The 22,031-nt window shown below is 48.9% G+C and overlaps 1 protein-coding gene across 5 annotated transcripts in view; it reads left to right on the plus strand.

The window, feature by feature from the left end:
* The window catches only part of arhgef28a (Rho guanine nucleotide exchange factor (GEF) 28a), a 678,106-nt gene that overhangs the window by 534,496 nt on the left and 121,579 nt on the right, over positions 1-22,031 (plus strand). For all 5 annotated transcript variants that reach the window (XM_085990347.1, XM_085990327.1, XM_085990336.1 and 2 more), the window contains 2 exons: positions 3,098-3,145; positions 9,162-9,650. In XM_085990347.1, the coding sequence (XP_085846473.1) occupies positions 3,098-3,145; positions 9,162-9,650 (537 nt within the window). The remainder of the gene's footprint in view (positions 1-3,097; positions 3,146-9,161; positions 9,651-22,031) is intronic.

A 22,031-nucleotide genomic window follows, 5' to 3' on the forward strand; every position in this document is an offset into this window, starting at 1 on the left:
CAAGAGAAAGGACGGCCTGTAAGTACGGTGTGTAGCCCTGATGTGGTGTGCACTGCCTCCCATGGTGGAATAGCTTGGCCAGTGTGTAGCCCTGATGTGGTGTGCACTGCCTCCCATGGTGGAATAGCTTGGCCAGTGTGTAGCCCTGATGTGGTGTGCACTGCCTCCCATGGTGGAATAGCTTGGCCAGTGTGTAGCCCTGATGTGGTGTGAAATGCCTCCCATGGTGTAAAGTGCAGAATGTGCAATTGATGTTCATGCCTGTCCCATAGCTGCTGGCTGAGGGCTGGCCATTAGGGCTTTCAGGTCCCTTTGCCCATCATGCCAGGTGTACATGCAAGGATGAGGAGGAGACTGGAAAGGGTACTCACCCTGACAATCCTGGTCAGGTCATTAAACTTCTTCCGGCATTGGACATTGTCCCTGGGGGCATCGCCGGTGGCCGACACCCTGCGGGCGACCTCCCTCCAGGCTTTCCTATAGACGCTGGTGGGAGGCTTCCTGCCAGTGTCCGGGAACAAGATGTGCTGTCTCTTCTCCAAGGCCGTCACCATCACCTTCAAGTCATGGGCTGAGAAGCGCAGGGCACGCTCATGGGCCTTCTGTACCGTTGCCATGGCTCCTTCTGCTCACCAGCAGTGTTCAGGCCTAGCTGGAAGGCTGCAGTGTGCAGGCCGTTGCAGCAGACCAAGTCGACCCTTCCCCCTTTAAGAGCTGGCCGGCGCCACGGTGTCTGCTGTCAATCAAGAAATGACCGCACCTGCGCTGCGCCCGGCCTCGGCGCTATCCCTCAGCACCGCCGGCTTAGCGCCTAAAGATAGTCGTGCATCGCCAGTTTTAGCGCTCCAGCAACCTCTTAGGGCGAAGCTACTGAATATCGGCGAAGTGCCCTTGACTTTGCGCCGGGCGCAAACTTTAGCGCCCGCCCGACTTTACCGCCCCAAAACTGGCTATACTGAATTTCTAGGCCCTTGTTCTCAATAGCCTAGATTCCCTGATTGGTGTTCTCTTAAAGCCGGTGTAAAAATAATGCAGATTGAACAACCTCGGCTAATCTATGTTACTGTGCCACGTTGTTTGTATTATAGTAATATCTTTTTATGTTTTTCCAATGGGATTACTCTCGAGTAACTTCCTTGACTTTGCACCGGTAGCACATTCAGGCGTGCATTGCACACTAAAAACATAGGTGGGGTGGGGGTAGTTAAAATGTTAAAAATCTGAATCCCAACCTGAACCCACCTCCAACTCACCCACTTCCGGTTTTAATGGAGGTGGAACGTGGGGCGGGCAGCCAACCTGCTGCCAGGAAGCAGGTCGTATATTTAAATCCATTTTGAATTTAACTTTAGCTGGTCGGGTTTTGCATGCTTCATGAAACCTGCCAGTTAAAAGAAGGCGAGGACTGCTGGATCCAGGAGATAAGTGCCTTTACTCTTAACTCCTGGATCCAGCGTCCCTACCTAACCCACCCACGCGATCAGAGACCCCCCCCCCTCCATGAGGCATCTGATCATCCCCCCAGGCCACAAATTCCCTTCTCCGCACCCCCCCCCCCCCCCCCAAACCCCGGGCCACAGATCTCCTCCCCTCCCCACCAGGCCACCGACCCCGCCCCCGCCCAGGCCTCCGATCAGGCCTCCAATAATCCCACGAGGCCTTCCACTTACACCCGACGCCCCACCACCCTCCGGCCCTCCCTGTGTTGCTCCCAGCCCACGATCCCTTCAGACCCCGGCCGTCCCCTCTGTACTCCTCCCAGCTATTGATCTTCCGATACCCTCCCCCCGCTGCTGCTGCCATCCCACGACCCCCAAACCTACTCAGACCCCACCCGCCACCCCGCGGTCCCCGATCCTACTCGGACCCCCTCTGCTGCTGCGGCCCCCACGCAATCCCTCCCTCCCTCCTCTGTGCAGTCCAGTGCCGCAGACCTATCCACCTGGAGTCAACCAGCCTCTCAATCTGGCTGGCTGCGGGTGGGAAACAGAGGCTTCCCATTCAATTCAGGTCCTGCCATTAAATTCGGCATGGCCTGCGGGAAACCCATTCACCCAGGTGTCCTGACCGTCTTGGAGCCCACCCACCCCCAACCCGCCTTCTCTATTAAAATCCAACCCAATGTGTCAGCCATTTAAAATTATTGGTAGGAAAACCGTGGGCAGTGTTGTGCCCAAATTCCCGATGCGACTTTCTGACAGGCCTGGCTCCCTGCCGGCAGCACAAAGTCAGATTACCCCTTCTGTGTACAAACAGATGGAGGTGCGTGCATATTGCAATCATGGGCTGCAAAATTCCAGCCACTGTGCCTGGAACACATGGAGCACACTGCCTAAGAAAATGGAAATTTCCTATCTTTTTGTGGCAATGATTAAATATTCTGTTATATCATGGTAAGGCTTCAAAAGTCTACAAAGGCTCCTTTGAAGAAGCAGTGTCTTTATGCCTCGGGAGGGAGAATGCCTGAACAGTCAAACATTATTTTCATCACTCTGGCATCAGACATAATTGCTGCAAAGACATTTCTTTTATGATACAATGATGCATTTTGATGCAAATAAAATCTGAAACTTAACAAAGGTTTGTCAGAATTTTTTAGAAGGTTGAGGTGTGATCTAATCAAGGTGTTTAAAAACGATAAAAGGATTAAATAGAATAGATACAGAGAAACTATTTCCTCTGATGTTTAGAGCTAAAGTTAGAGCTAAGCCAGTGAAATCTGGGAGCATTTTTCTCACACAAATGGTAGTGGAACACTGGAACTCTTTCCTCCAAAAGGCTGTGGTTGTTGGGCCATTGAAATTTTCAAGACTGAGCTCGATAGATTTTGTTAGGTAAGGGTACTAAGGGATATGGGGAAAAGGCAGGTAATTGGAGTTGAGGTAAAGATCATCCATGATCTAACAGAATGGCAGAACAGCAGGTTCGAGGGGCTGAATGTTCTACTCTTCTTCCTAAAGACTGTACCTTTTAAAATACTGTTTTTGACTTTGACAATCAGTTGATTTTAACAGGAGAGAGAGTATTAACAGACAAACCAGGATTTGAATCATTTTGTGCCATTTATTAAGTAAATGTTTTTATTTTCTTGTTATAGATTGTTCACAGTGTGCAAAATATCACTCAGCTTCTGTACAGTTTACAGGTGAGTTAATTTTGTCTGTAATCTGATTTGTATATTTTGATGTGGTTACTTCCTTTGTTGCTAGAAACTATTGCTCTCATGCTCCAGGTTGCCAGCAGATATGGTTTTGAAAAGATAGTGGGGGCTTCACGACACAATTTCTGCTGTCCAAAACGCTGATTTATTTTTAGATAGTGGTATGTGTTGATATATATTCTATCACAGCGTTTGTGTGTGGACTATGTTCTGTTTTGTACCAAACTGCTACAATAAATTCCTCAGTTGAATACATCACAGATATGATACAACGATGCACTCAGCTACCAGCACATTGACAATGAATCTTAACCCCAACTATAGATGACAACAGCAGCAAAAGGACTAATTATGCTTCTTAGACCTGTTTGTTAGACTGGCTCCCAGATCCAGAACAGATTTTTTGTAAAATTTTAAATACTTCACTTCATGCATGCTCATTAAGGTGAGCAATGGCAGTGCTGGGGTATGATCCAAATTTTCATATAATTGATGGTTATCGAGCATTCTGTCCTCATGGTTCAGATTCAATGCAATTTTGATGTTACCCTCCCCACATCTGTCAGTCCCAACCTCCGAAGAGCAACGTATGTACTGAACTCGTGTGATATTTGTTTTCCATGGTGCCTGATCTTACTGCCTGTCAGAGAACGCTTGCCAAATTAGTGACAGTCACATGGAAACTGGGTTTGAAAGTCTCAAAGCCCCTTTGTGAGAAGTCAAAAATTATTTCACATAGAAATTTTTGCAAGTTAGCCATTCAAAATATTTCATCTGTCTAGTTTGCATTAGTTCAAACCCAGTGTGTCACCTCATTTACCTTGTGGGTTTAAAAGGCAAGGTACCCTTATAATGTAATAAGACTTCCAGTTAGATATGTGCATGTATAATAAAATGCATTGTGCACAACATGTGTCAGCTGAAAAACAAGCAACCTGCTGTACTGTTGTATTGATAAAGTAGATGGGACCCAAATAAATTGGATCAAGTTAATTCAGGTCACCTTAATCCTAAATGGGTCTAGGTATGGTAGCCTGGTGTTTATGGTACTAGACGAACAAATCCAGAGCTCAAGAGCTCAAATCCTACCATGGCGTGTTTTGAAATTGAATTGGTCACTGGTGGATTGGCAAGGATAGAGCCAAGGTTGAAGGGTTGGGAGCAGTCAAAGTCCAGATTTAGCTGACTTGGGAATCTGGGAGTCGCCAGAGGCCCCCAGCAGGCTCCGGGAGAAGGCGTGCTCCTCAAAGCCACACAAACTCTTTCTGGTCTGCTACTGACCTGTTCTTGTCACCCCCACCCCCACCCCACCAAAATCCGCTCCACCACCCCCCAAGCAGACCTCATTACCTGCCAGTAATGAACTGAAAGTATCACAGGGCTCATGACTGCAAGGTAGAGCGGGCGCACTGCTGATACTGCGTCCATCCAGCGGCTAACACAAAGGTGTTCCCTAATGCTGCGCACAAAATTGGCCAACCTCAAAGCGAAGGTGCGGAGGAGTCATGAACCTCCTCATCAATACCCGCCCCCCGCCCCTTGCCGACCCGCTCATTGGCTCCAACCTTATGGGCTGGCACCAGAAAAAATGACCATGAAAGCTGCCAGATTGTCCGTAAAAAGTCACAGTTCACTAGTACGATACAGCATTCCGTAAGGACCGCTCCCTCCGAGACACCCTAGTCCACTCCTCTATCACCCCCAGCAACCCTTCCCCTTCGCCCGGCACCTTCCCGTGCAAGCGCAGGAGATGCAACACCTGCCCTTATATCTCCCCCCTTCCCACTGTCCAGGGCCCCAAACACCCCTTCCAGGTGAAACAGCAATTTACTTGTACTTCTTGCAATCTAGTATATTGTATTCGCTGCTCACGATGTGGTCTCCTCTACATTGGGTCCTCCGTTCAGTCCGTAAGGGGGACCCCGAGCTTCCGGTCGACTGTCATTTAAATTCACTGCCCCATTCCCACTCAGACCTCACCGTACTCGGGCTCTTGCATTGTTCCACAGAAACCCAGCGTAAGCTCGAGGAACAGCACCTCATCTTCCGATTAGGCACTTTACAGCCTTCCGGACTCAATATCGAGTTCAACAATTTCAGATCATAACTTCGGCCCCTATTACATTTTTATATATATTTTTTTCCACACCTTTGTTTTGTGCCCTTCCCCCTTTTTTTCTCTCCCACATGGCAGCTGTGCCTCATTCTGCCAGCGCATTTCACACCTAATCTAGAGCTGTCTTTTGTCTCTTTACTAGCCCTATCACCATCTCATCTCGTTTTGAATACCTCTTAATGTCTCTTCACTTCTCTTTTGTTCTCTCATCCCCATTTCCCAGCCCCCAAACTGGCCTTTTAATCTGTTTCATTTCCTGTGTTTTTCAGTCCTGACGAAGAGTTTCGACCTGAAACGTTGACTCTATTTCTCTCTCCATGGATGTTGCCTGGCCTGCTGAGTTTTTCCAGCATTTTCTGTTGTTATTACAGTTCACTAGTGTTCTGCTACCCCTACCCAGTTTGGCTTCCAGTTGACTTTTACTGCATTCAGGACAATAAATGCTGTGTTGCCTAGATCCCAAGTGCAAAGATTATAACGTTATGAGCAATCCTGAAAAACGAATAATTTTTTGTAAGTGTTCCACCTTGCTAGAAATCGAATGACTAGGGCTGTAGAGAGGGCTTTAAACTAAAAAGTGCGGGGGGGGGGGGGGGGGGGAGGGTCCAGGTGAGCGGGAATTTAAAAAGTCAAAGAGAAATGAGAAAACAATAGAGCAGGATAGAGATGGGGGAAATAATAACCAGAGTGTGACAGGAAGGGACAGAATGTTTAAAAATAAAAGTGCAACAGAAAATGGGGCCAACACCAAGGAGAAATGGTAAAAAGACAAAGGTAAAAGCTCTATATCTGAATGCACGCAGCATTCGTAGCAAGATAGGTGAGTTGACGGCACAAATAGATACAAATGGGTATGATCTGATCGCCATTGCAGAGACGTGGTTGCAAAGTGACTATAAGAAGAAGGAGGGCTGGAAACTGAATATTTGACAATTCGGAAGGATAGACAGAAAGGAAAGGGAGGTGGGGTGGCTTTGTTGGTAAAGGATGGGATCAGTTCAGTGGTGAGCAGTGATATTGGCTCAGAAGATCAAGATGTAGAATCAGTTTGGGTGGAGATAAAAAATAATAAGGGGAAAAAGTCTCTGGTGGGCATATTCTACAGGCCCCCGAACAGTAGCAATATTATTGGACAGAGTATAAATCAACAAATAATGGAGGCCTGTAAAAAAGGTACGGTAATAATCATGGGTGATTTCAATCTCCATATTGATTGGACAAATCAAATTGGCCATGGTAGCCTTGAGGAGGAGTTCATAGAGCGTATCCAGTATGGTTTCCTAGAACAGTATGTAATGGAGCCAACCAGGGAGCAGGCTATCTTGGATCTGGTACTGTGTAATGAGACAGAATTAATAAATTATGTCATAGTAAAGGATCCTCAAGGAAAGAGTGATCATAGCATGGTTGAATTTCAAATTCAGTTGGAGGGTGAGAAAGTTGTATCTCAAACCAGTGTCCTGATCTTAAACAAAGGCAATTACAATGGCATGAGGGCAGAACTGGCTAAAGTGGACTGGAAAAATAAATTAAAGGGTAAGACAGTTGAAATGCAGTGGCGGACATTTAAGGAGATATTTCATAACTCTCAACAAAAATATGAGAAAGAAAGATTTTAAGAGAAGGGAGCACCATCCATGGCTAACTAAGGAAGTAAAGGATGGTATCAAATTGAAAACGAAGACATACAATGTTGCCAAGATTGGTGGGAGGCCAGAAGATTGGGAAATTTTTAAAAACCAGCAAAGGATGACTTTAAAAAATAATAGAGAGAAGATGAATTATGAGAGTAACTGGCAAGAAATATTAAAACAGATAGTAAGAGCTTCTACAGGTATATAAAAAGGAAGAGAGTAGCTAAAGTAAACGTTGGTCCCTTAGAGGATGAGACTGGGGAATTAATAATGGGGAACGGGGAAATGGCAGAGACTCTGAACAAATATTTTGTATCTGTCTTCACAGTAAAAGACACTAACAACATCCCAATAATGGATAACCAAGGGGCCACAGGGAGGGGGGAACTAAAGACAATCACTATCACTAAGGAAATAGTACTTGGTAAAATAATGGGACTAAAAGACGACAAGTCCCCTGGACCAGATGGCCTGCATCCCAGGGTCTTAAAAGAAGTGGCTGCAGAGATAGTGGATGCATTGGTTGCAATATACCAAAATTCCCTGGACTCTGGAGAGGTCCCAGTGGATTGGAAAACCGCAAATATAACACCCCTATTTAAGAAAGGAGGGAGACAGAAAGCTGGAAACTATAGACTAGTTAACCTAGCATCTGTCGTTGGGAAAATGCTGGAGTCCTTCATTAAGAAAGCAGTAGCAGGGCATTTGGAAAATCATAATGCAGCCAAGCAGAGTCAGCGTGGTTTTATGAAAGGGAAATCATGTTTAACAAACTTGCTGGAGTTCTTTGAGGATGTAATGAGCAGGGTGGACAAAGGTGAGCCAGTGGATGTGATGTATTTGGATTTCCAGAAGGCATTCGATAAGGTGCCACATAAAAGGTTACTGCATAAGATAAGAGCTCACAGAGTTGGGGGTAATATATTAGCATGGATAGAGGATTGGCTAACTAACAGAAAGCAGAGAGTCGGGATAAATGGGTCATTTTCCGATTGGCAAACGGTAACTAGTGGGGTGCCACAGGGATCGGTGCTGGGGCCTCAACTATTTACAATCTACATTAATAACTTGGATGAAGGGACCGAGTGTAATGTAGCCAAGTTTGCAGATGATACAAAGATGGGTGGGAAAGCAAGTTGTGCAGAGGACTCAAAGAATCTGCAAAGGGATATAGACAGGCTAAGTGAGTGGGCAAACATTTGGCAAATGGAGTATATTGTGGGAAAGTGCGAGGTTATCCACTTTGGCAGGAAAAATAAAAAAGCAAATTATTTAAATGGAGAGAGATTACAAAATGCTACAGTTCAGAGGGACCTGGGGGTCCTTGTGCATGAAACAGAAAAAGTTAGCTTGCAGGTACAGCGAGTAATCAAAAAGGCAAATGGAATGTTGGCCTTTATTTCAAGGGGGTTGGAGTATAAATGCAGGGAAGTCCTGCTACAACTGTACAGGGTATTGGTGAGACCACACCTTGAGTACTGCGTACAGTTTTGGTCTCCTTATTTAAGGAACGATATACTTGTATTGGAGGCAGTTCAGAGACGATTCACTAGGTTAATTCCAGAGATGAGGGGGTTGACTTATGAATAAAGGTTGAGCAGGCTGGGCCTATACTCATTGGAATTTAGAAGAATGAGAGGTGATCTTATTGAAACATATAAGATATTGAGGGGGCTCGACAAGGTAGATGCAGAGAGGATGTTTCCCTTCGTGGGGAAATCTAGAACTCGGGGGCATAGTTTCAGAATAAAGGGTCGCCCTTTTAGAACTGAGATGAGGAGAAATTTCTTCTCTCAGATGGTCGTAAATCTGTGGAATTCTCTGCCCCAGAGAGCGGTGGAGGCTGGGTCATTAAATACATTTAAGGTGGAGATAGTCAGATTTTTGCAAGATAAGGGAGCGAAGGGTTATGGAGAGCGGGCAGGGAATTGGCTTTGAGCCCAAGATGAGCCATGATCTTATTGAATGGCGGAGCAGGCTCGAGGGGCCAAGTGGCCTATTCCTGCTCCTATTTCTTATGTTCTTAGTTAGCTGAGAATGGCCTCAAACTGGTTTGTATTCAATACGGTATAATTTTTAGCAGGTGCTATTAATGCCTGAATCAAAGTACACAGAAGAATTTAGTAAGTGTACATTAAATGTTCATATGAGAAGAGCCCCAATCAGGAAATGTACCCACATTTGTAGAGGACTGTATAGTGCCGATTTATACAGTTTCTATAGAGCAGCTCACTCCTGACTTTTCTTTCAGGCTGCAGTGACCATCCAGGACAGTTATATAGAAGTGCAGCGACTGATTTTGCAGGAGCGTGAGCGATTAGCTCATATTCAAGGCCCCCGAGGAAACCTACTTCTCGAGCAAGAGAAACAGCGCAACATGGAGAAGCAAAGAGAAGAGCTGGCAAATGTACGCAAACTTCAGAATCAGCTCCACCATGAGCAGCAGCGCTGGGAGCAAGAATGCGAACGCAGACAGCGGGAACAGGAGGCACAAGAGAGCAGACTACAGGAACGTGAGCACGAATATCAACAGCAGGCAGAGCAGATGTGGCGTGACCGGGAAGAGCTAGACAGCCAGTGGAAAGAGTACCAGCAAAATCTGGAGAGACTGAGGGAAGGCATGAGAATGGTGGAAAAGGAAAGAGACAAACTAGAGCCACAACAGAGGCACCTAAATACCTGGAAACATAGTCGACAGAGGAGCCTGCCAGTAATGATGTCCCCACAGGAAACCAGTCAGGTACAATACAAAGTTAGGATTGTAATTTGATGATAAGATTTCTATTGAAGCCTAGAAATCTGGTTTAAAAAAAAAGGAACGGACGTACCTCGTTCAAAAATCACTATTTGCACTTTACTAAGAAAACATAAGGTTCAAACTCAAAACTCATTGTGTTGTATATTTTCTTGCTTGCAAGTAAATAAGGAACTGACACACAAAAGGAACCAACACAATGATGTCAAGCCCTTATTTTTTAAATAGCTGAGTACTTGCTAATACTATAGATGATGATGGACGGAGCAGGTTCACCACAGGTTTTACAATAAACATTAAGCATTCACACAATAATGGGATTTTTCTACAATATGTCATGAATATCCTACTACTGAATCCATTCAAAATGGGTTTTAATTTTGTTGAACTGCAGAAGACTCTCTGCCGCCAAGTTTGTGTTACTAACAACAACCAAGGCGTGATAAACAGAGCTCCTACAGACAACACAATACTGTGTTCCTTAAAGGAATTCTCTAAAGAATAGCTTGATAAGAGAACTGTGTGTTTTTGTATTATTAGCAAGTTACTCCCAGATTAAGCTCTTCCTTTTGATTCAAGAATGGTTGCTAAATTAAGGTAACAAAAAAAATCCATCCATCATTTACTGGGTATAACCAGATCAATTGAACAAAAAGATTTAATAATGATGGTTAGATAGCTGACATTTCCCTCAGGCCTTTAACTGAACGCAGCAATAGTATTTGTTCGTCTACACAGTATGTCTCAATCGCTTTTAGGAAAAGGGCAATATTCTGATTGTTTAACAACAAGAACCAGTCGGAAAACTCTGAAACTATAGATTTCAAGCTGTGCTTTAAGAACTTTACATACAGATTTACCCGTATTGTGTGGTATTAGCTTATTCCTTCTTAAATACAACAGTTGAAATGTTATAACAGCCCAGATGTACTATGCATTTTGCGTCAATGACAAATGGTTTTGGTTTCAACATTATGAAAAATGCATGGTATAACTTGGGTGTGATGAATTGAGTTGATACGGGTGATATGAGACCATCTCCAGGGATTGGCTTCACATCCAATCCAGTATTCCATAATTAGTGTGACATGATTTTTTAAACAGAAATTTTAGTATTTTTCATTGTGTAAAATTTGGATCACGGGTCACACACAGATTACCCAAAGGGTCTTAGGAGTCATAGGTTGCTTTATTAAGGAGCGGCAGTTTAAGTTAAGTACAACACGCAATCAAGATAAACATACGTCCGTGACAAGCAGCTGGTATCGGTCCCGATCGGACAGATGGCTGGCGTGCGCAAACAGCTCTTCCCTTCACCGTTTGTGTTAAAGGCTCTTTAGATCTCTCTTTTATTTTCTTTTTAGGGGTGGGCCTAGGGTAGATTCTGGACAGGACTATCTAACCTGTAAGGGCTCTTCCTAAACCAAGGTGCCCAATGGTATGTTGAGTTCTTTGTCTCAACTTTCGGATGAAAACCCTCCCCTTCACATGTCTTTCCTGTTTATACTTTCAAACGATTTCCTACTATCTCTCCCGTGCTTATCCTCCCAAGTTTGGAGTCAGACATGCCATTCTCGGCCTTCAGTTGTTCGTAGCTGCTTGTTATCCGTTATTTATGTTCATGCTGTTCATCAGACTATTGTACCATGGAATGAATCATTAAATTCCCAAAGATATCTTCTATTCTATGTCCTTATACTTAATTAACTCACGCATTTTAAAGCAGCTTTGTTAAACAAAGTCAAAATCCTAACTTAACATTATAATACAGGTAGACTATCCTTTATCCGAAAACCTCGGGACCAGCCGAGTTTCGGATAAAGGAGAATTTCGGATTTCGGAAGGTGGGTCGGCGGGGGTCCGCGGGGGGGTCGGCGGGGGGTCGTGCGCACGACTTACGCTGACGCTCAGCGTAAGTCAGTCGGGGTCGGCGGGGGTCGGGGCCGGCGGGGTACGCGGGGGGGGGGGTCGGCAGTTGCCGGGGCTGGCGGGGTCCGCGGGGGGGTCGGCGGTTGTCGGGGCTGGCGGGGTCGGCGGTTGTCGGGGCTGGCGGGGTCCGCGGGGGGGGGCGGGGTCGGCGGTTGTCGGGGCCGGCGGGGTCCGCGGGGGGGCTGGCGGGGTCGGCGGTTGTTGGGGCTGGCGGGGTCCGCGGGGGGGTCGGCGGTTGTCGGGGCTGGCGGGGTCGGCGGTTGTCAGGGCCGGCGGGGTCCGCGGGGGGGGGTCGGCGGTTGTCGGGGCTGGCGGGGTCGGCGGTTGTCGGGGCTGGCGGGGTCGGCGGTTGTCGGGGCTGGCGGGGGGGTCGGCGGGGGGTCGTGCGCACGACTTACCCTTTATCCGAACTTCCGCAACCGGAACCCTCTAAAAACCGAAGGTTTTTTCGTTCAGCGTAAGTCGTACGCACGACTTACGCTGAACGAAAAAACCGAAGGTTTTTAGAGGGTTTCGGTTTTCGGAAGTCCGGATAAAGGGTAGTCTACCTGTATGGTTATTAGCAATAATGGAAGAAGCATAAGCACTGGGCCTCGGTTGGCCTTTCCAGCGCACAAACAGCAGACAGCTAGTCTGGAAGCAAGGTCACCGCCACAATGCAGAATGTTATAACATCCGCAGGGAACCAAGAACATAAGCAAATTCTAAGTGTCTATCCAGTTATCCTAACACCAGTCTGAAGAGACTTTTTTGTCTCAAGTTATTTCTTCCAATTTCTTACAGTTGGCAGAGAATAATGGGTTATTTGCCATCATTCAAATTTAGCAAGTTATTTGGATGGGAACAGTGAAGATTGGCTGGCAGTATAACCCAGGTCTGTCAGCCCTCCATCGCTGTAAGCAAATATTGGTCTCAAACGGGTACCTGTAGTATAACAGCACCCTAAGTTTTATGCAGATTTTGTCCTTATTTGAATATTCTCCTTTTAAATGTTTTTGATAACATTGTAAATAACTTACGTGAATGCGAGGAAACGTTTTAATTAATTACATTTCTCTAGCCCTCCTCATACATGGCAAAGTGTACTTCAAGGCAGGGGAAAGACGATGGAATTTGAACAGAAGTGAAGCAGGGAAAGCGGAACATTCGGAGGGGAACTCATGGTCAAAGAGAAAGGCTTTAAGAGGTTTTTAAAAGGAGGGAAGGAGGTGGCAAAAAGCATAAGGAAGAAACTGAGCTACTTCCTCATGTTTAACTAGAATGAGGATTTTTTTGAAGAACTTGTTAATTTATTACATGCTAATAATGTATTGTGGAGGAGCCACAAGAGACTCAGTGTACTTTAGTATAATCCCCTTAATTGTATTGTAGTGCAGCCGGGGACTGCACCTTTAAACTGATTGTTACCTTTACAGTGTGTGTTTGCCTTTATCCTGCGTGGTGACGTCGTGATGCCGATCACGTGACCGCCAGTGGCGCGAAGAACGTGGGGACGTCATGACGTCAGCTTAGAGAACTTTCCAGCAGTCTTCGACTACCTGGCATCTTGAACGAACGTGTTTTGATTTCCTCCTTGTAGCATCCAGCAAACTTCGTTGTTATTAAATTCCAGTCTTTTAATCCATCGAGTTGAGCTGAATTATTTAGTTAGGAACCTCCGTTCCTACATTGGTGACCCCGATCTCGTCGAACAAACTTCGAAGAGAATTCAACATGAGCACAAATGCCGTCGCCCTCAAATTGCCTCAGTTCTGGGAGCAACAACCAGAAGCTTGGTTCCTACAGACGGAAGCACAGTTTCACCTGCGGGAGATTGTAGCGGATTCGACCCTTTATTTTTACGTGGTCTCCACTCTCGACAGCGCCACGGCCTCGAGGGTCGTCGGCCTACTGAGCAGTCCACCAGACGAGGGCAAGTATGAGGCTCTCAAAGCTCGTTTACTGCAAATATTTGGCCTTAACAAATCAGAGCGCGCGCACACAGGCTCATTGCCATGCCAGGCATCGGGGACTCAAAGCCTTCGGAATTAATGAGCCAAATGCTCACCCTACTTGGTTCGGAAGACCAATGTTTTTTATTCTGAGAACTTTTCCTCTGCCAGCTACCTGACGCGGTGCAGACGGCCTTGGCCAGCTCTGAGATCACCGACTGTGTTAAGCTCGCGGCAGAGGCAGACAAAATTTTGCAGTCTCACAGCAGTGCTGTGCAGCCACGAGGCACCCTTCTGCGCATGCGAAGCCCAGCCCTCCAGCAGGCTGGTGCACGTACCACGCCCGTTTTGGCACCAAAGCTTGATGCTGCAAGCCTCCCTGCAGTTTCTCTCCAAAAAAAATCCTTCAGCAAGCCATCGCCCTTCGAAAAGGACGACAAGCCCTGAAAAGCGCATTCAATTTACCATGGCAGTCGGTTCAACGGGGAAATTACTTTATGTTACGGATTCCACAACGGGGAGGCGATTCCTCTGCGACACTGGGTCCCAGTGCAGCATTTTGCCAGCTTCCAGGCTGGATCTACAATCCGGCGACCGCGGCCCTGCATTCGAGGCAGCCAATGGCGCGGCGATTCGCACTTTTGGGAAACGGACGGTTACCGTTACTTTCGGCGGTCAGCAGTTCCTCTGGCAATTTATCACTGCCACAGTGTCACAGGCCATACTAGGAGCCGACTTCTTTTGTGCAAATGGTTTTCTAGTCGACGTCAAAAACTGCCGCCTTATTCACGCGTCCACTTACCACGCGGTGCCCTGCCACCGCAGCACCGCCGTATCCTGGTCGGTCGCCTGTGCCGTACCAGTTCAAGACGGATTTACACGCCTACTCAGCGAGTTTCCAGAGCTCACCCGGCCTACCTTCTCGGCAGCAGTCATGAAACATGGTGTGGCACACCATATTACCACGAATGGATCACCGGTTTACGCCCGGGCGCGCAGGTTAGAACCCAGCAAACTCGCGGCGGCTAAAGCCGAATTCCAAACAATGGAGCGCCTCGGGATCGTCCGACGCTCCGACAGTCCTTGGTCCTCTCCACTGCATATCGTCCCCAAACCAGGTGGAGGGTGGCGGCCTTGCGGTGACTACAGACGACTAAACGATGCCACGACTCCTGACAGGTATCCCATACCTCATATCCAGGATTTCTCAGCACATTTGGCTGGAAACTCAATGGCTTAGAAATTGGGTATAGCCCCGCTTGAGGCGTTAGAACTGGCACTGCGCAAAGTTTATAGCCAGACGAAACTTATCGCTGCCTGGCGAGATATTGGGTTGCATCGCCCCCAAAGGGGATTGAGGCGTGAACTCAGACATTGCACGGGGCTCCTAAGGCGCAAAAGTTCAGGTGCTACCCAATATCGGCGCGGACGGGCGCAGCGCAGGTGATCTCAATTACCGGAAACCATGAGACTTCCAGGCGCCGGCCGGCTCTTAAAGGGGTGGGTCAGTCAGCCTGAGCTGCTACACTCAACGCCCTGTAGGCCTCAGAATCGGCGCTTGCCCTTCTCTGGCGCAAGAAACTTGGTGAGGATGGAGAAGGTGAGACAGAGAGCAGAGCGCTTCAGCACTGAGGCTCTGGACCACTTGGTGTCTGCAGTTGAGCGCCATCGAGATGTTCTGTATCCTGACAATGGCAAGAGGCCGAATCAAAAGGCTTACTGGCGATCTTGGAGGGAGGTTTCTCAGAGGGTCAACTCCAACAGCTTGGCGACCAGGACCCCTGTTCAGTGCAGGAAGAAATTCAACGACCTCACTCGGGTCGTTAGGGTGAGTGTTGGTTATGCAAACTTCTGATTCCCTCCATCTGCACCTAACTTCGAGGACCCTGTTGCCATAATGCCCCAATGGCCATCTGTCAGCAAGCACCCATGGCCCTTTCTGGGCACACACATGGACATTTCACTCAAGGCCACATGTAAGGGCCCTTGCACCATGGGGGGCATGAGATGATCTCTCAAGGCATCATGTAAGGGCTCTTGCACCATGGGGGGCATGCGATGATCTCTCAAGGCATCATGTAAGGGCTCTTGCACCATGGGGGGCATGAGATGATCTCTCAAGGCATCATGTTACAGAACTTCCCCTTCTTTCCCCTGCAGTCCAAGCTGGCGACGATGCGAAAGGAGCAGCGTCGAACCGGTGGCGGACGTCCACAAGTGGTCACTCTCGGATCTCGAGGAGAGAGTGCACCAGATTCTTGGAGGACGTCTGTCTGGTCCTGTTACCACTGCAGCTGCCGACCCCATTCTCGACAGCGAGGGTAAGGCTCTCACCTTTTGCAGCTGTTTCCTTCCACTTGGTCCCCCCACCAGCATGCTTCCTCAGTGTGCCGCAATCTGCCATGCCTTTCCGCCAACCTGTCCTTTTGCTAAAGCCACTCTTCCACCTCCCTGCTTTCAGATGATGCATCACCAACTGGGGCTCCACGCCCTGAAGCTGCCAGTGCCAGTGCCTCCGGAGGCGAGGATCAGGAGGAAGCCGGACCATCCGCTCCAATCTCAGAGGAGCATACACATGTACAGACTGGGGATAGTAGTTCCCTGGAGGGGAGGGGGGGGCGCTCTGAGGATCAGGCAGTTGCCGGACCAAGCGGCATGCAGCAATGCAAGGGAGGTAGGCAAGTTCGGCCACCGTCTCCCCGGATGGCAAGGCAGGTAGTGATGACTGCTGCACAGAGTGCAGAGGAGGTGCGTCACCTGGCTGAAATGAGCACCCAGGCCCGGCTCAGGCACACTGAGCTGATGGCTGCAGTGGGGAGGATGCCTCAGTCAATTGATACACTGGCAAAGAGTGTGTTGGACTTCGGGGCAACAATGGAGAGGACTCTCCAGGGCTTCGGGGCAACAATGGAGAGGACTCTCCAGGGCTTCGGGGCAACAATGGACAGGACTCTCCAGGGCTTCGGGGCAACAATGGACAAGACTCTCCAGGGCTTCGAGGCAACAATGGAGAGGTCTGTCGAGGGCTTTGGCCCAGCAATGGAGAGGAGTGTCCAGGGCTTCGAGGCCGCTATGGAAAGGACTGTTCAGGGCTTCGGACAATCCCTGGAAAGGTCTGTCCAGGGCTTGTCCGAGGCAGTGGAGCGGTCAGCACTGGCCTTGTCCGAAGCAATGGAAAGAACTGTCCAGGGCTTCTCCGAAGCACTGGCACCTGGCTCACAGGTCCTCACTGCTGCCACGCAGTCACTTGCCGGCCTCGTCCACACCCAGATTGAGGCAACGCGAACTCTCCCTGCAGCCATCCTATCTGCATCAGCTAGGATCACCCCAGTCCCTTCCAGTCCCATACAAGGCCAGGAATCAGTGGAGCATGCGATTGTGGCGGATGAGCCGAGCCGGTCCCCTCAGAGAGCCAGTGTGTCGCCTGACAATGGTGCAGGTGTCCTCTCTCGGCAGCTGACCATTCCACATGCCAGCGCTGGCACGTCTGCAGTGCAGCTGCCACCACCTGCAGTGCACACTGCTTCCAGCCATGCTCAGATCAAGCATCCTGCGTCCGCACCCTCCAAGCCCAGAGGTCGGCCAGGCTGTCCCTCAGGGGCTTCTGCGCTTCCAGACAGCAGGCGTCCCCCAGCCTTCACCCCGCCACTGGGGTTCAATTACGTAGGAGCAGCAGGGAGGGAAGGGGCCGAGCGTGAAAGAGAAGTCGTTCTCCATCAAGGGGCCAGCAGTAGAGGGAGGTACTGAGATGTTTCTTTGGCCAAAATCAAGGAGACCCTCACCTGTTGGAATTGTTGGAAATAGTTTGTTTAGTTTGGCGGCTTTGCCGAAGAGTTAACTGTTATTTTGTTAGTTATGGTTTCTGTTGACATGACGTTGTTTTGCTGTAATGAAAGACTTTTGTGACAATAAAGAGAAGTTTAAATGTGCTATGGTGTACGTGACTAATTACAGTGATGCTGGCCTTCAGAGGCTTTCAAACATCCAAAGTGCGCAGCAGTTAAGACACTCATCATTCCGCCAGAGGGGCCTTGATACGAGTCCTCATGAGCCAGTGACGGATGGCCCTTCCACTTTCAGGAGCCCTTCCATCTTCCTGCTCCTCCTCCTCCTCCTCCTCCTCCGCCTGCTTCTCCAGGGTCAGAGGGAAGGTGATGAATTGACGCCTTCGCCTATAAAGGGCAGCTGTAACTTGCCGGATGCAGCAGTGGACTGCAACCTGAGAGATATTCGCGATGTCCCCAATGGCTCACTGAAAGGATCCGTTGCCATAAAAATTGAGGCCAACAGTCAGTTTAGCGGCCACCGACAGAGAGGTCATGCACCGTAGACGCGGCTGCAGATCCTCAGTAAGCAGGTGGCATAGCTCAGTGATGGGCCTTCAATAACCACAAAACTAGAAGTTATAGACTTAAACAAGTTGGCTTTTAATCACTAAGATCAGAGCTAACATCTCAACACGCCGACTGGTTCACAGGAATGAGTCATACAGATCCTGGGATCTTTATGTAAGAGAAGTCAGGGGCGGAGCCAAGAGCCAAGACCTGGAACCTCCCAGGTTAGTCAGGAAAGAGGAAGTGAAACTATACACAGTGGAGGAGGGTAATATACATGAGTGCAAAACGAATACAGGATCAAGACAAACAGATTTCATTACATTCACCCCTTCTATAGATTTAGTCCATCAGGGTGATGTTTCTTAAAAGTTGGTATAAGTGAGTCTGTCAGGAGGTTTTGCAGTTCTCAGTGATCGGCGCAAAGCCGGTTGGGGTGCCTCTAGGGGAGTGGATTCTGGTTCCTCCGCTGTCCGGGCCTCCGCAGTGTCTTCCAGGTTATCTGCAGTGTCCTCCAGGTTAAAGTTGGGTATTGATACCTCTGGGTGTCCTGTCTCTTTGTAGTGTAGGTCTTCATTGGGTAGTCTCCCATCGTTCTCTCCGCTCCCCGAGGGAGCGAGGTCTTTTATGGAAACAGTGTCCTCTCGCCCGTCAGAGTATTCGATTATAGGCGTACTGAGGGTTTGCATGGAGGAGCTGTACCTTTTCCACAAGGGGGTCCGTTTTATGGCCTCTCATGTGCTTCCGCAATAGTACTGTCCCCGGAGACGTCAGCCATGCGGGTAAAGATATGCCCGAGGTGGATTTCCGGGGGAAAACGAACATCTTTTCGTGAGGGGTAGCGTTAGTGGCAGTACATAACAGGGACCTTATGGAGTGGAGCACGTCTGGGAGGACTTCCTGCCGCGGGAGGTCGGAAGGCCTTTTGACTTTTAAGGCTAACGTGACAGCCTTCCAAACAGTAGCATTCTCCCTTTCCACTTGCCCATTACCCCGGGGGTTGTAGCTAGTGGTTCTGCTAGTGGCTGTCCCCTTCGAGAGCAAGAACTGGCGCAGCTCGTCACTCATGAATGACGTCCCCCTATCGCTGCGTATGTAGTTCGGCATGCCAAACATGCAGAATAGATTACAGAGACACTTGATGACCGTGGCACTGGTCATGTCTGGGCAGGGAATGGCGAAGGGGAAGCGGGAATATTCATCAATGATATTGAGGAAGTATACGTTACGGTCGGCAGAGGGAAGGGGTCCCTTGAAGTCCAGACTTAGGCGCTCGAATGGCCGTGTGGCTTTGATAAGGTGTGCACGGTCAGGCCTGTAGAAACGAGGCTTGCATTCCGCACAGATGCGGCAGGCTCTGGTCATTGCCCTGACCTCCTCGATGGAGTGGGGCAGATTGCGGGACTTTATAAAATGGTATAGTCGGGTGACCCCTGGGTGACAGAGGCCGTTGTGGAGACCCTGTAATTTGTCCGTATGAATGCTGGCACACATTCCCCGCGATAGGGCGTCTGGGGGTTCATTAAGGGCTCCCGGCCTGTACATAATATCATAGTCGAACGTGGATAGTTCGATCCTCCACCTGAGTATTTTGTCATTCTTGATTTTCCCCCTTTGTTTGTTATTAAACATGAAAGCCACCGACCGCTGGCCGGTGAGCAGGGTGAAACGTTTGCCGGCTAGGTAGTGTCTCCAGTGCCGCACTGCCTCCACTATAACCTGTGCCTCCTTCTCGACAGAAGAGTGCCTGATTTCAGGTCCCTGAAGGGTTCGGGAGAAGAAGGCCACAGGTCTCCCAGCCTGATTGAGGGTCGCAGCTAAGGCAAAGTCTGACGCATCACTTTCGACTTGAAAGGGAATGCATTCGTCCACTGCACACACTGCAGCCCTTTCAATGTCCTGTTTAACACTGGTGAAAGCCTCCTGAGCTTCAGCTGATAGTGGGAAGGACGTTGATTTAATGAGGGGTCGGGCCTTATCAGAGTAATTGGGCACCCATTGGGCATAATACGAAAAAAGTCCCAGGCACCTTTTTAAAGCTTTGGGATTGTGTGGCAGGGGCAGTTCCTTTAGGGGGCGTAATCGGTCAGGGTCCAGTCCAATTACCCCATCTTCCACCACACAGCCGAGGATACAGAGACGGGTTGTGTTGAAGACACATTTGTCTTCGTTGTAGGTTAGATTCAGCTTTAGGGCAGTTTTTAAAAATCTCGCAAGATTTAGATCGTGGTATTGCTGGTTGTGCCCGCAGATAGTGACATTGTCCAGATAGGGGTAGGTAGCTTATAGTTTATTCTCGTCAACCATGCGGTCCATCTCACGTTGGAAGACCGAGACCCCATTTGTTACTCCGAAGGGCACTCTGAGGAAATGGTAGAGACGCCCGTTCGCCTCGAAGGCAGTGTATGGGCGGTCCTCCGTTCTAATGGGGAGCTGGTGATACGCGGATTTGAGGTCGATAGTCGAGAAGACTCGGTATTGCGCAATCTGGTTGACCATTTCTGATATGCGGGGTAAAGGGTAGGCGTCCAGCTGGGTATAAATATTAACAGTCTGGCTGTAGTCAATTACCATCCGTTTCTTTTCGCTATTTTTAACTATGACTACTTGGGCACGCCACGGGCTGGTACTGCATTCAATAATGCCTTCCCGCAGGAGTCTGTCCACTTCCGCCTTGATAAAGTGTCTGTCTTCCAGACTGTACCGTCTACTTTTGGTCACTATGGGCCTACAGTTTGGAGCGAGATTAGCGAATAAAGAGGGCGGGCTGATTTTTACGGTTGATAGGCCACAGACTGTGAGTGGCGGCTGGGACCCGCCATATGCTAGCGTGACACTTTCGTGGTGGCACTGGAAGTCCAGGCCCAAGATTACATTAACACAGAGTTCTGGCATCACGAGGAGTTTAAAATCCTTGTAGTCCGTGCCTTTTACAGTCAGTGTTACCACACAGTAGCCCAAAATGTCCGAAGTGTGGGGCTTAGCAGCCATAGCAATTCTGCTCCGTGTAGGGGTTACCATTAATGAGTGCCGCTGTACCAGGCTAGGGTGGATAAAACTCTCGGTACTCCCACAGTCAATTAAACATTTCGTTAAATTCCCGTTTACCTGTATGTCCATCATGGATTTTGTCAACGGGCGTGGCCTGGATTGATCCACCGTGATCGAAGCCACTGTTGGGCCCTGGGCGGCAGTTGAGTCGGGAAAAGATGGCGGCTCCCAAGATGGCGGCCCGTACGGCACGCACGAGGCGGTGACGGAGTTGGAAATCGGATTCCCCCTGCAGACTTTGCTAAAATGCCCCTTTTTCTTACATTTGAAGCATGTAGCGTCCTTCGCTGGGCATCGTTGTCTGGGGTGCTTGGCCTGGCCGCAGAAGTAGCATTTCGGGTCTCGAGACATTGCCGCTGTTGTAGGACTCCTGGGTGAACTTCTGTGTGGGGACTCCGGCGGCGTCGAGCTGGTCTGAGACCTGGATGGGGAAGATGGCTGATTCCAAGATGGCGGCCCCCTCGGCGCGCACGAGGCGGTGAGGGCCGCATGGCCGGAAGAAAAAGAGTCAGAGTTTCTCTGGGCCACGTCCAGCGATCGCGCAGTGGCCACTGCCTTTTTTAAGTCCAGGACCTCCTTCTCCAGCAGTCTCTGCCGGATATCATTCGATTTGAGACCCGTGATGAAGGAATCGCGGACCAATTCGTCAGAGTACACGTTGGCCGTCACGGCCTTGCAGTTACAGCCCCGGACCAGGTCCTTTAGGCCCTGTAAGAAATCGTCCATTGATTCCTCTGGTCGCTGCCTGCGTGTAGCCAGCAGATGTCTGGCGTACACTTCGTTTACCGGCCTCTGGTATTGTGCCTTCAGGATAGTGATAGCCTCCGTGTAAGAGGTGGCGTCCCGGAGGAACGAATAAATCCGATGACTTACGCGAGTAGTCAGTAGACTCAGTTTATCTACCTCGCTAGCGGATGAGGCCCCCGCGAAGAGTTCGAAGCATTTGAGCCAGTGTCCAAATTGATTTGATGCTTCAGCAGAATGTGGATCCAAGTCCAGACGCTCTGGTTTTAGGAGTCGATCCATCCTAGTATTCTTTAGTGATTAAAATTGATGGGCCTTCAATAACCACAAAACTAGAAGTTATAGACTTAAACAAGTTGGCTTTTAATCACTAAGAT

This window comes from Somniosus microcephalus, chromosome 1 (assembly GCF_052327205.1).
Source record: "Somniosus microcephalus isolate GS21.2 chromosome 1, FLI_Smic_1.0, whole genome shotgun sequence".
NCBI lineage: Eukaryota > Metazoa > Chordata > Chondrichthyes > Squaliformes > Somniosidae > Somniosus > Somniosus microcephalus.